Source organism: Lagopus muta, chromosome 12 (assembly GCF_023343835.1).
Source record: "Lagopus muta isolate bLagMut1 chromosome 12, bLagMut1 primary, whole genome shotgun sequence".
NCBI lineage: Eukaryota > Metazoa > Chordata > Aves > Galliformes > Phasianidae > Lagopus > Lagopus muta.
Window position 1 is genome coordinate 11588288 of NC_064444.1, and position 15367 is coordinate 11603654.

General features: G+C 41.4%; 1 protein-coding gene across 8 annotated transcripts in view; it reads right to left on the bottom strand.

Moving 5' to 3' along the window:
* VSTM2B (V-set and transmembrane domain containing 2B) overlaps positions 1–15367 on the bottom strand; it is a 177030-nt gene that overhangs the window by 69688 nt on the left and 91975 nt on the right. For 2 of the 8 annotated variants that reach the window (XM_048958633.1, XM_048958634.1), the window contains exon 1: positions 15032–15098. The exons of the other annotated variants lie outside the window; for them this stretch is intronic. In XM_048958633.1, the coding sequence (XP_048814590.1) occupies positions 15032–15074 (43 nt within the window). In that variant the 5' untranslated portion in view covers positions 15075–15098. Of the gene's footprint in view, positions 1–15031; positions 15099–15367 lie in introns of those variants that run through there. 8 annotated transcript variants of the gene reach the window in all.

Consider the following 15367-nt stretch of genomic DNA (forward strand, 5'->3'; position numbering starts at 1 on the left):
ATCCAGAGCTTATCACAAGGACAGCCTCAGCAGGACTTCTGTAGTCAGCCACAGTTCAGAGAAAGATGCAGCTTCTCAAATGCTGGCACAAATGCCCAAGATATGGAATGGGGCACGGATACAGGACCAGCCAAATCACAGCTGATTTAGCTGTTAATTCCATGCCCTTCCCAGACCAAGTTAGGCACATTTAAGGTGCCACCAAATAAACAGGTGCAAAACTATAAGTAATCAGGAAAATGTCAGCAAGTGAATGAATGTGATGCTTCACCCATTTTTTTTCAGGAGGGGCTCACAAACACAAACGATGCTTCAGTGATCCTCCCCTGGTTGCAGAGGAGAGGATGGCCAAACATCAGCTTCCAGCTTCCCTCGTGCTGCAGGTATGAAACAGGAGGATATTAAGTTTCTTTCACTCCATAGCAATCTTCTGATCTAAAGGAGTATTTTATTCCTTACAACTAAAAACAGTGTGAAATAAAATGACTGTAATTAGAATAAATCAACTCCACTTCAGTATGTAAATATCCCTATAAGTAGAGAACTCTGACATTGTACCATGAATACAAATATAAGTCCTCTAAAACCGAAAAGAGACGTTTCATCAATCTAGGAGATAGGAACAAATCCCCATATTGGGTGAGTAAAGGCTCTCAAAACACAAGGTAGTGAAAATGCACTTTGGACTAATCTTTATTCTTAATGGAGAGCCCTTTTTGTAATTTTTATGGAAATCTCCCAGCAGAATCTCTCCAAAGGATCTCTGTACAAGGAGAACTTCATACACCTTCAAGGTGCAGTGAGCTTTTCAGAAAAGTATTTTTATTGCCTTCTTTAAGTTACAGAAAATGTTCTCTCCAGTGGCAGAAAAAAAAAAGATAAACGGTTTACATTATTCAGATAAAAAAAATACCATCCTGTCCAATATAAAACCTTTAAATATACCTGCCTTGCCAGCATAACCTATCTCAGCGAATGGATTGCATTTCTATCATCAATAATTTTGCAGGGGTGATGAATTATCTCCACTCACAAATTTTTACCCACAGGAAAACAATCTGCTGAGAGATGGCATGAAAATAGCAGAGACTCAAGTGTTGAGTGCCACTCCTAATTATCCCCCCCAGTTTTCTCAGTGGAGGGTGCTTAAGTGGAACAATTTCTCATACCAGCCTTAGCAGGATTGGCTGACCCAGGCATCCTCTTCTCTCTTATTCTGCATTGCCTATTGCATCCTTGCATACCATCTAGAAACTCACTAAGAAATGTCAGATATGTTTATGCCGATGCTCTCTGTTCCTGAGCCCAGCTGATACCTGTATTCTGTGGTTTGAGAGCTTCAGGGACTTGTAATCAGACATTGGCAGAGTGGAAGAAGAATGGTGCATCATCCAGAAATGCTGTGCTGCTCTTCAGTAATACACCAGTTCATATTACAGAGTGATTGTGAGGATTTCACTCTTAACGCACACCTCTGCTATAAATAAGGTTGCCTATTTCACTGACAGTTTTCCAAGGCAGTATTTTCTGTTAAAATAGTTTATTTAAGTTATGCTTAATAATCTTTCCATCAAAAATTTTGGCATTTGTTTTCTTTCCAAGTCTGACTAACAAGTTGGAATATCAGAATTTACAGCCAGATGAGGTATCAGAAATATTCTCTTCCAGGAGGATCAAACTGCTTTGTTTCCAGAAAGATTTTTCAGCCTTCACTACAGAATAGTTAAAACAAAATGCTGCATTCTAGTTTAGACACAAAAGGTTCCAGCTATTTCTCACAGCATTCTGACAAAACTTGATGCACTTTCATGAAATGCTCCCATTTTTTCCAAATCAGTATTACCAGACAGAAAAAAGCATCAACCTGCATCACTCACTCATCTTTGGACTTGATTTCATTTGTTCCATTTCCACACATGCTTCACCCCCTTCCCTCTCCCCCTCACTATTTATCAACTGAACTTTGTCCATAGGATTTCAGGAGTGTTTACCCAATAGTGCCTTTACAAAATACAGGAAAAAAGGTTCTCGGCTGGTAAAAGCTGGCACAGCTCCAGCGATGTCAATGGGCCTCAGCTGAGGCACTGGCCCTTTGTGAGTGCTCACAGAGGCTTTTTATGTACTGCAGAGATGCCGGATTATGCAGAGAAGTCAGGAAACCACACTGTGTCTCCAGTTTGCAAAGATTAGAGATACTTTAGCAGTCACCAGTCATTTAAGGCTAACGGCTGCACAGTGACAGCTCTGGATAAGGACTATGTAGGCTTCAGGTAACAGCATTTGCTTTGCTTGACCATACATTTTCTTTACTGCATTTTCAGTCCATAGCACTCCATCAATTTTAGGAGAGTCAGAGAGAGAACACACTCTCAGGAAGGTGTCAGGGAACTACCAGAAGCACCGCCTGCTGCATCCTGCACTCATTTTTACTCTGTTTCTTAGCAGTATGAAGGAAGAAATACGTACCACAAAGCCAAACAAAAAGTAGTCAGGGCAACCCTTGCAGAAGGGGACAGCCTACCTGTAAGGACTTCTGCTGAGAGAGGCCTTCAAGCCAAGTCATTAGGTCATCCCTACCCACGGGCTGACAACGTTTGATGAGCAAAGGAGGGATCCTGAGCATATCCTGGGGATCTGACAACTCTGCACCCTATCAAGTCATCACAAAACAGCAGAAACCTCTACATGCTGGATCTTCCAGGATGTAGAGCAAAGGCTTGAACTGATGGCATTTCTACATCTATTGGTTCTGCTTTCAATAGCCATCTTTGTGATTCTTTACCAAAACAATTATTCCTTGTCTGCATAGAGTTTATCATAAATGGTCAGCTCTCAGACAAAAGCTTCTTTGCCCTCCACAGAACCCCAGACTCATTCTGTGGGCTAAATCAAAGGTCCTTAGAAACCATCTGACAGACTCCTCCACCTTTCTGTCCTCTCAGATAGAAAAAAAAAAACCACAAAAAACATGCCTGCACTACCCACATTCAAGAAGGCAGCAACTCAGCAACTAGAGTACAGACAAGGAAAGAGAAAACAAAGCAAGAAAAATGACTCTATAGAAAGAAACAGGGGCATCTAATGATATAGCTGGTTGTGATGTACGCAAACAAATAACTGAAATCATTGTTCACTTTCCTACAGTATGACGTTGAGAAAGACAGATGAGAGAATATAGTGGGAATGCCAGGCGAGATGAGCATGAACAATAACAAGGCGATTCTCATAAGGAGAACACGAACTGCAGTGTGATCCTGGCTGGCACGCCGTGAAAGGGCTGCACAGCACACACAAGATAACACGACTACTCCAGAGAAGGCCAATTCCTCTTCTGAATTTCATTTCTTGCTTTCATCTGAATCACAAAATTATCCTTTTCTTTCTCCTTTCCTTTTTTATTTTCACACTATCGTGCTACTTATCAACCCAACATCAGGCTCAAATGACAGTGGGCTATTCACTACTCACTCTGGTATTTCAATGCCCTCTCTGGAAGGATCCAAACCTGCATTGTGCTGTTGAGGGTGGAAAAACTTCACTGCATCTGTGAAAGACTGTGTTGTTTATTATTACAAGCTATGATTCAGAACAATTCAGTAACGAAACTTTTGAAACTTATAAACCAAAGCAGAATAAGTGCATTTTTAAATTGCTGCTTTCTTTCAAAATAACTTGCCATACGTACCTTTCTTCTAATTCCTATCAATTCCTCTGCTTCCAGTAACTGAAAATTCTTGCTAGGAAAAAAAACCCCAAAAAATAATAAAGAAAGAAAAAGAGGATTAATCTTAAAATAAAATTAAAAATTCTTAGTCTTCATCTAAGACATCAACTCCCCCATGGTGCCACTCACTTGCAGGAGAGTGGCTTCAACTGAGGACTTTCCTAATAACAACACTGCAATTTTGGAGCTTCTCATGTGTTAGATCTGGCTTATCTAAATGAAAAGTATTCAATTTCAAGATATTTTGGGGCACGTTATGGTGCTTTAAAGATCAGAGTTAAGCAACATTCACCAGACAGTAGCACTCACATTGTGTTAAAGTGTACCCTATTTTATAATTTCATTTCACTGAAATTCATAGAGAAGCTTGTGAAATGTTATTTGGTGAGGAAAAAGAAACAGAAAGAAGTGGCACAGCACAAGAAACAGGAACTCAGCTGAGTAGTCTAGGAATCAGATAAAGACAGGAACGAAGAAGGAAAAATGTAGGAAAAATCCAAAAATATGAGCATGTAAATGAGATATGGGTCTTAATGCTAAGTCATGCCTCAGTGCATGGATGGCCAGCAATGAAAGGTTCAAGAGAATAAAAAACCCAGGCTACAACCCATCCCAAAAACAAAAAAAAAATTGAGTGGGTCTGTGGGAGCTGAAGCTGTAGCTGTGCCAGAAGCAGATACAAATGCATGTGAGTAAGCAGCATCACGGTGAAAATGAGGGATATAGAAGAAATATTCTCACAAAAGCCAAACATAACTTTTTTTTTTTTTTGAGCAGAGTAGATCACATAAGTTAAAAGTCGCACTCCTAAATAACATTAATAGTAAGCTACTCACTGGGACAAAGCAGATTCCAGTTCTAAGTATACAAAGACCTGATGAGCAGTCCCTTGAAATCAGTGGACAAAGCCTCCTAACCAGCAGCAGCACTCTGACCAAACACCACTTACACGGGGCAGTCAGTGCTGCAGATTGTTCTCTCTTCAGCTTTGTCTGTGTAGAGACAGAGTTGAAGACTGGACTCCGCAATGAGCTATTTATGGAAAAGATTTACAAAAACGCTGTTCTGCAGTACTGTAAACACAGACAATTCACCAGAAAGCTTTGTAAACAGCTGCTCTGCCCATGCATGACAAACGCTGCCTTCTCCACTGAGAGTTGAAGACAGGCAAATCAAGAGTGTCAGCTGTTTTTACTGTGTAATGTTGCCTTCAATTCTTGAAAAAATATTAGATGTTAACAGAAACACGGGGGCAGATGTGAGCAGGCATTCAGAAATGGAATTATCCAGAGAAAATGTCAAAGTTGTTTCAAAACACTTTGAGAGGTATGCTACCCTCACATGGCATGGAAAGAAGGAAATAAAAGCTCATGAAAAGTCGCTCTGTATTCCTCCAGCACTGTAAAATAAAACATAACAGATAGGAAAGCAAAGAGCTGAGGAGTGACATGTGGTTGTCAGACTTTGTACCCATTTAGGTGCTTTAAAAAAATCAACGGATATAATACATGCATTTATAAATGGAAGAAAACGCATTAAAAACCCAAACACCACCACTGCTCACAAGCATTTTGAAAAATGGTGCAGGAGCCTGCAGGATAGGCCTCCTGTGTAAACATTCCTTAGTACTTGCCAACATTTTGTTGCCTTGTCTTCACCCCTTTTCCTCCATGACAAAGCAGCTTGTGCTTTCTGAATGCATTTCCCATGGGTCACCACCAAGCTGACTGCAGCCATACCCCATCAGCGGCCACTGAGGTGGCAGCTGCAGCTTTCCTGCTGCCCCCAAAGCCCCCAGGAGCGACAGCCAAAGTCACACACATACAGCAGCAAACTAGTTATGGATCCCTGTTGCAACCCTACACTGACATTCATACAAGACATCTATTTGAATATTCTGTTGAGGCTTTTTACACATCTAGGTGCTATTGAAACAATCACCTGACATATAACTAAAACTTTCTAAACTACATATTCACAGCAACATTTTACTGTGGGATAATTTCAGGTGGCTCACTGAAGGGTACGTGCCTACATGGGCAAAAGACCCTCTCCTCCCACAGTACCTACTTGGAATTCCTGCTGAGCTTGGCAGTGCAGGAGGGTGCTCACAGAACAGCCTGGCCATAAGGTGCTGTCACTGCCAGGGGAGTTGAGCAGAGCCTGGCACCTCTTTATGGCTTGCTTTTGTCATTCCAGAACTTGAGGAACTGCACATAATACTTTCAGGCTCAGTCTGGCATGCTACAGAACAGCACACTGGGTGTCCTGCGGATTTTATAAAGCTTTGGCAGCATTTTGTCACCACCCCTTATTCAGAAGCATCACTGGGACAAGGTGATGGCAGCTTTTTGTCTTCCATTCTCAGCAATGGCATTTGGCATTCTCAGCCTCTGGGTTCTGTTTGTTTTTTATTTGAAAATGCAGAAGCAAAGTTGGAACTAGCAGACTGAACTGGTAATAAACAAAAACCTGCAAGTATAATTTTATCCTTGCAATAAAAACACCTGTAAGAGCGCTGGCACGGGCCAAGATTTGTGACATTGCTTACAGTCACTGACTGTTAACCTTCCAGCCCTGAAGCTAACCCAATGCCTCAGCAGCTAACCTTCTGGTGCCCACCAAGACACACAGTTAGCGTCTGTACGATAAAGAAAATTTAGAACATTGAATCTTTCCAACTATGCCATTTCCAGAAGGAGGAGATGAAGTTCCCATCAGAGAAGGTGTCAGCTGTACTGTGGCAGATGAACAACCAGAAAATTCCAGCTTCTAATGGAAAGAGACACAAGCCTCACCCATGCTTGACAGACCTGCATAATGCATTCTGTGGGAAGCAAAGTTTCAAACTCTTCAGATCATTTTGTGCTTCTTGATGCAAGCTCTCTTTGCTGTACAGAAGAAGCATCTGAAATGATGCAGTACAATTCCTTTCTTGTTGGACTACAACCTTCCCTACTCACTCCCTGTCCCTATTCAGCATGTATCAACTTCTTTCAGTTTGTCATAGGATATTTTTTCTCACAGCAGAACAAAGGAATTCTTTCTCCAAATGACACATGGTGATTCTACCAGAAGAAGAAGGGTTTGTCATATGTTTTGAAAAGCAAAGATTCCCATATAGCCTGAAACACCGATTTACTCTTGCGCAGTTGTTGGTGAATCCTGGACTCAAGGTCCCTGAAGTTATCCATTACCTTTATTTGGGGTTTTCATCTTAGCTGGAACTCAATCACAGAAGTAGCAGATAATAAAAAGAGAAATTCTGAAATCTTTTTTAACACTTGGCTCCACGGGGAAAATGGTAAGGCCTAAATATGGCACCTGCACTTGGGGAGCACATGGTTGAGAGAAGCATACTTCAAAATGAACAAATCTTTAACCATATGTTTTGACTCTACACAAGTCAGCCTTCTTACATAGGTGTGTTTTAGAGGTCCAAATTTCTTTGAACTCAAGCAGTGAATCACCAATTCCAGAGAGGCAGCTCTTTCACACTGAGAGGTAACACAGAAGTTAATGCAAGTAAGAGCTGCCAGCCACATCGCAAATATTACTCCCTCGACTGTATATTCACTTCCATGAATCTTCCAGACAGTCTGAACCAACTCCCCATTTCACTGGACATGTTTTGCACCATGAATAATTGTGATCCCCAACACTACCCTAGTGCCTGTGCCAATGGCTGACATGCAGCTGCGGTGGCCAGAGTGGCCCTGGGCTCAAGGAAAAGGCCCGGCAGAAAGCTGCTGGGAGGATCAGAGGCTGTTCTGCTTCACGTGTGTCAATACAAGCAATTGGAGAATAGCTAGTAGCAAGCAGTTTGCTTCACTGGTGAGGAAAGAAGCCTGGGACTGGACAACACTGGTGGGTTCCCCACCTCCTTGGCTACAGCACAAATCCCTCAGACCTGTTTAATAACGTGAAACAATCACCAAAATACGGTTGACTGAACTTCTACATGCAAGCAGCTGTCTTTTTTGCTGTAAATATTAACAAGCCGATCGTTTAACATAATAGTTAATTTTCTGTTGCTGCTTATTTTACCATCTCTAAACACAAACACAGCACTTCAATGATCAGCACCTTATTATAAGCCAATACCTTTCCCAGTAACTGAGACTTTCTCGCTATTCCCAACCTGGTTCACACACAGCGTTAAAGGCTGAGTTAATTTCTCAGTGGAACAGCAGCAGAAGACAGGGAAAGAAAAAGAAAATCCAAGATAAGACTGAGTAAAACCCAATTTTCTTCTGATCTGGTAAACCCAGATGCATTGAGACAGTATGAATTTTAACCAGATCTTTGTAAAGAAGAGACAGCTGATAATGAAAATTATTTTACCAAGCAATGAAGAAAAGAAAATGTCTATTTCCAAAGTCATTTCCATGCAATGAAGCTGGCAATTTGCTGCTCTGTGCTGGGGGATCTTCCTGTGGGTTTTCTTTCACTCAATCTGAGTGTGATTATGGGAAATCTCCCACTCCTCCCCACAGTTCCGAGAGGAGAGCAGGCTCAGCACTGCAGCAGCCGCACACAGCCTGCGAGCCCCAGCTCCCTGCTGTCCTAACTCCCAGCGGCTCCATTCTGGGCAATTAAAGTTAATGGGACTTTTGCCCTCAACTTAATAGGGCCAGACTTAAGCACTTACTAGAGGCAGACTTCCTCACAGCATTATCTAGAAGGTTCTCCTTCAGAAATGACCTGGAAAAAATTAGTGACCTCCTTACAGCTTCTGGTGACATAACGAAAGGTTTTCAAAGAACTTCACTCATCTACCAGAGTCTCAATGAGCAGCCAAATTAACAGTGCTTGATTGCCTTGCTGAACTGGGGCCCATGATAGGAGAACGCTAGGATTTTTGAGTTTCTCTGTTAACTCTCAACCATTCCTTATAATATAATCTTCCAGGCAGTCAGAGACTCACAATTTCAACAGTTACCAATTTGGTTTCTTGTTATTCTTCAGAACTTCTTAGGTTCCTATAGCAATATATACCCACTGATACTTAGAACCAACAGAAGATACGTAATAATATTTAAATTTCTTTTCTAAAAAATGCTTTTGCAACCCACCCTTTTCTGAAATGTAAGGGCAAAATACCATGACCCAATAAAATTCATTACCATTCATTTTTAAATGCAGCTCAAGTAAAGTAGCAGCAATGCATATGTGCTACACCACAACAAATAGAGTATAACATAAACCAGTGACCATGCACCAAATACCTCTGCAAAAAACTCCCACTTTTTCCTCTTTTGCCTAATTCCCTTGAGGTTATCTCTATGCACACTATTATGAGTTACTTTCCTACTTTAGATTTTTAACTTCCTTTGGATAAAAACAAAATCTTACTTTAGATATACAATAAAGCCCTTATATATGTTGCTAGCTAAATGGGAACATTTAGGACATTATTGAAATATTATGCTATCAGCTCATATTTCTGCAGTTTAAGCTATAAACACATACATCTGCAAACTCTTATCTGAACCACTGCAGAACTGGCCTGTGAGCACAGTAAGACGCAGCACTGCAGAGCAAGGTTTCAGCTGTTGGGCTGCCGTGCAGATCCTGCAGCTCCTGCGCAGCAGGCTGGAGAGCAGCAAGCTACAGTGTGCTTCAGCAAAGAATCTGTTTTCACTGACACTGAGTAGACTCCAGGCAGCTCTAAGTTATCCTCTAGTGCAGCTTGAGGGAGCTTGTCTTCCCCCTGCTCTCTCAAAAGGAGAAGGACATGAGCTGTGCTGCCCCTGCAGAGCTGAGGCAATAGGGCTGTCAGTGTGTGACCCATGGCTGGTAATACATCCACAGCACCTGGTCAGTCCTTGTCTGCTGGGCCTGGGGTGCAACTGCCCTCTGCCAACGACAGGACAAATGTCCTGTCCAGCCCAGCTGATTACTTTTGGCTGCTTGAACATCTAGTAGTTCAGTTGAGCATTACAGAACATTTCTGTTACAATGCATGACAGTTATCTATCATCATCCTTTGTTTCCTCTTGCACCCTTGTCCTCATATGTGTATCTGCATGTAACTTTGCAATCAATTCACAAACCACTCTGCTGCAACAATCCTATGAACAGGTTGGAATCAGATCATGCAAATTAAACAGACTGATAGCTAAACTATTGTGACTTCAAAAGACTTTTCGCTGCAATAACAACTTCAATCAGCAATCAAGGTTTCCTTCTCATTTTTTTGTTGCTTGCATTATGTAGCAGTTTAATTCACTGTACACTAATTCCAGTTGTGCATTAATTGTATGTTTCTGCACAGTAATTAACTAATCACTCTGTCACTCCCTCCGTATTATGAATAACCTCATTAAGTCAAGACTGGAAGCCTGGTGCCTGCTGCCATTATATCAGTTTTTTGGTTGTTCCAGCTTCTTCTTGACTTACAATCAAATATGAAACTCATGTATTTTTAAATACTTTCTCTCCTGTTTTTCCCCCACTGAAAAATTCATTGTGCTATCAAATCTTTTAAAATAATGTTTATTTATTACACATCTCTTTGCCAGGCAATCAAAAGCTGTTACAATGAAGTGTGTGACTTATTCTCTTTGTGGCAGTGCTTCTGCTGTGTCAACGTCCCCATTTTAATCCCAAGTTTACTAGAAATTAGAATTTACATGCAAAATGCAGCTTCAAGGTTAAAGTCACCATCAGACATCTTTGCACAAGGGCAAATTTCTTTATCGTTATTATTAAGTGATCAGACATTTTCAGGTTATACCTGTGGGTAAAAACTTGTGGCCACATTCAGCAATGTCAGTGAAGCTGTGCACAGAGGGCAGAGCTCACTGGAGGAAGCATGTGCAGGAAAATGCCCCCAGCAGAGAGGCACAAGCCTGGTTAGCAGGACACGTGAGATGTTAAGGCCTTGGATACGCACAGCTCTGAAGAAAAAGCATTGCAGTTGCAGTCTGGTGACTCCTAATTTCAGAGCTTAAGCACTGCTTCAGCAGTTGCTGAATCAAGGTGTTGCAAAATATTCTTTAAAACTATTTTACACAGACAAATCCAACAGCACCTTGTCATTTTTATGCTGAATAGAATGGGGTTTTGATTCCCAAACAAAAGCAATGAATTAAGATTCTAAAATGTGGGAGTGGATTGGAAATTTAACACTTGTTACACCTAAGGGACAACTGCAAATTTTTATTTATTCATTTATTTTTAAGGAAAACAGCATTGCGCTTCAATGCAGGCTGTGAAAGCTACCCTGGAGTTTAGGAAATGCACGGAACGTATTCATCCTTTGAGACAGATAGATTTGGTGGCTTCTAAGTACTTGCCCTTATAAAATCAAAACAAAAAGCACCCAAACAAACAGACTGACTAAACCGAAAACTGATGACTACAAAACTGTGAGCATTTGGAACTTCTGGAGTGGTTTGATTACTGCCTCTTCTCAATATGTCAGCCCTGCAGAAAGGGCTGCTGCTAACCAACAGCACAGCCACAGGGCTGCTGAGCACGCAGCAACTCCTGCCTCACCGTGCCTCTGAGCACCAACATTTACCCAAATACATATTTGTACGATAGACCATAATGGCCTGTTTGCTCTGTAAGAGTCTATTTGGCTGCCCCTAAATGAGTGGTTTGGGTGCACACTGGAAAGAGATATTACTGCTATTGCTATTTGGGCATCTGTTCCTGTCCTATCTGCTACCATTCCTCTCACTTCTGCCTCAGATGCTGCTGCCCCTCTCATAACAACCACTGAGCTTCTCTGCATTCAAATCTGCTTTTCTGTGAGTATCTAATCTTATCTGCTAATTTCTTTGTATATTTCCATTTTGTTCTCTTTACATCTTTACTGTTTTTGCAATTTATTTGAACTCATATATTTGCATTTTCCTTCTACTCAGCCTACCGCAAAGCCTTTACTCTTCAATCTCACACAAAGCCTGTATTATTTGTATTATTTGTAAAAATAGGTATGATTTATCCCAATGAATTAAGAGCCTGTCCACAAAATCACTTATTAGAGTTCAACTCAACCTGCACTGCCATTGCAGGAAGACAATTTCTGCCTAAAAGTAATGTTTCTCATTGCACAACTAAATACTGCAGCAAGCAGAGAATGGAAAAAATGCAAATATCCGCATGGCTATGGATAGATACAGAGCAAAGGATATTAGCAGTGCCCTGCTACCCAAAAAGAAACTTAGCACACAAGTTGCAGTATATTCCCTGAGTCCACATGGGCTCCTCATTAACCTCCCGCAGTCAGCACACTCTCTGGGCTCGTGCTGGAGGCAGCAGCAGACTCTCCCTGGCAGCACAAGAGGAGAGGTCGTGGAGTGAACTATATATATCTGTCATCCTCTCCCTCCCTTTTTCATAGGGAGAATTAAATTGTTAACAAGGGTGACAGGTAACTGATTGCACCAGACAGCTGATTAACATTGTGCCAGGATAAATAAGGCAGTTTTCAGCTCTCCAAACTATCATAGCAGGTTCCCTTCGGGTTTAGTTGACATCTCTCCACAACTTATAACTAGCTCATTTGGGAGAGGTGGGGGAAAAAAGAGGTCTTTAACCATGACTGCAGACACTGCAAGAAGGAGTATGGAGAGATAAAAAGATGGCATGCCATCAATTCCATGTGCATCTCCCATCACCCTGAGCTCCTCTCACAGGAAAGCCTTTATACTCCCATTTTAGAAAGGAAACAGAAATAGTATTAAAAAGTCACTTTGAAACAGTGCATGTTTTCTTCATTATTATACCCCAGTTTGTCCTACAAACAAGAGTCTGAACTGCCAAAGAGTTTCTAAGAAAACAGACTTGAAGCATTCCCAAGGTTAATTTCCAGTCCCTGGATTTCAACATAGCCAAGGGTAAGCTTTCAAAATCATCAGTCCTTATGAATCCAGCCTGCCCCAAACAGTCTGTATCAAGTAGTAAAGTGCTCAAGCACTTAATTGCCAGGAATTGCAGTGCTACAGTGCAAGTGAAGCACTTGGTGCCAGCTCCAACCTCCAGGTGTGGGTATGAAAGGCACGCTCTCTGCTATCCTTCAGCTTATACGTTAAGGGCACAACTGGATGGAATATGAGATTGGTGATAGAAAAAACTCAAGGTAAACTGAATTTAGTTTGGGGAAAAAAGTATATTATAACTATCTTTTCACATTTCATTATAACAGCAGATTTTAAATAAACAGCTTTGAACATTTTTTTAATTCAAATCTTCTGCAACATCTATGTGGGTCGCAGGTACACCGTAGAAACCTCATAGCTTTAGATTGGATCCTTATCTAACCAAAGTAAACTACCACTTATGCCAGTCTTACTAAACTGCTTGCCTGTTTGCCTGCAAGTCATTTTTCAAATTGAATTAGAACAAAGTAATTGTTTCTATTGACACTGTGCACCTTTGCACTGAGCAGGGGAATAGACATTATTTATTGAAAAGACATGGATGGCATTTTTCTCAAAACAGCATCATATTTAATTTTATATATTTCAAATTTAATTTGAAATGTTAAACTTATGTTCTCCAAATATTTTCTGAAGCCAGCCTTGACTGAGGAGAACACAGCAAAAACCAGGTAGGTAACACCAGCAGCCTGGAACCACGCTTCTGGTGAGCCTTCACTTAATGTCTCGTAATATGAGGTGAGCTCAACAGGAAAGAGCTGCCAGTACTGGAGTGACAAATAAGTGGAGTTCACTTTCATTTCTGTGCACAGCCATTGGCAGCACTGATGAGGAAGGGCATCAGGCAGCTGACAACAGTTACCAGCAAGATACAGCTGGTGAAACACAGCTGTGCCATAACAAGCCTGCAAGCCATGCTCCTGGCTACACTATTTCCCCTTCTCTACCCTTTCTGCTTTCATTGGGATTGATTCTGTTTGCATAGAAGCCCTCTCAGCAAACTTTGGCTGTCAACCAAGCATTGTTTCTGTGAAAGCAATCCCCCTCTTCTGCACTCAGGCCATGGCAGGCTCGAAACAGACTTGGAGTGGGTCACAGACAACTGGATGTGAATCCTTCAGCATGCAAATTTCACCAAAATTACTGCAAACAGCTAACCAACAAACTTACCTGTGGACAGCCTTGTGATCTCTGCACTGCTATATATCTGCTACTAAATACAGGCCTTTTCTTTACATGAGGAAAACAGCATGTTTTCCCTGCTTTTCATTTAGATGACACAGCATAACCAAGTTCACAGCATACACGTAATCAATCCCCTCCTCCAGCAGTTTTCTACTCAACCTATGTGAAGTACAAGAGAATACCACAGCTGTTTCATCAAGACCAAAAGTAGTGGAAAGTTCCTTCCAGTGAGTAGTGTGAAGTGGAACAACAATTTAGCACAATACCATAAGGCTTCAATTTAGCACAAACAAATATTTGCTAAGAAATCACAATGAAAGAAACTTGGATTTGAATGCCAGGATTGTATTCTGGAGGACATTCAGACACAAATAATGGAAAGCTCATTCTTCTGTAAATGCTATGAGTCTAAGGTTAACTCTTGCACTGGACCTCTTGCTATTGCTGAATAGCCTATGTGTTATGGTGGCATTTCCCATCTTACAAATATATCAACTTATTTTTCCCCCAAAGATGTATTCCTTCAGTGCATTCAAAAACACAGACAAGATCTTTATTTATTGAAACACAGTACTATAAACCTTAAAAACTCCACAAATCATCCAGTCCATCTACTAATCTGAAACATCACATAAAAAAACAGCCCACAAAAGGAAAAGAAAAACAGTAGATATAGGCACTGTTGATAGAAGTGAAACATCATTAGTTAAGCCAAGAGTTAGAGGGACTACATCTCTCCAAATGGAGCAGGCATGACAAAAGCCTTAAAGAATGAAAGCAGCGAAAGTATCAGAGAAATAAATCATTGAAGTTTATGCTCCTCTCCTGGTCAGGGCACAGGATGGCATTTGGTGCACACCTGTTATATACTCTTCAGACAAGACTTGCATTCTTTGGTGGCTGGTATAATAACTAGCAGAGACAGTTTAGACAAAAAAGAAACAACCAAGCAAGCCGGATAAAGACACTGGACATTTCACTGACTTGCAGATCTCAGACAACAAACAAGCATGTTTACAGAGCCCTGTGCCATTTGCTGAATCACAGTACCAAGGCACAACACACCTGGAACGAAAACCCTCTTCTCTTAGCGTGCTCACAATCTTTTTCTTTTCCTAATTGTTCTGCTCACGAAGAAGCAAAATTGCTTCTGACAGGTTCTTGGTGATACTGGTAAAGTATCCACAGGCAGGCCAATCATCATACGTGAAAGAAGAGTCAAACTCACCCGACTGGTGAAGGGGCTCTCCGGCTGTGCAGCACTCCTCCATAGGAAGCAGCCCAGGTCCAGGAGATGCTCTCCCTTTGGGGGCCAGCCCTTATATGAGCCCAGGGCTGCTGCACCCGTTCTGATCTATGAGAGCACAGGTGCAAACAATTGGCCTGCCCTGCCTGGGCTAACCACACGCCTCCCCCAGGTGCTCAATCAACAGTTCCCCTGCTCTCATCCAGCATTAAAGGTACATGCTGTTAGTTCTGATCACCTCCTCTATTAATAGACTTCTCAAGACAATTCAAATTTTGAAATAACTTTGTAAAATTACAGAAAAAAAACACAATGAAC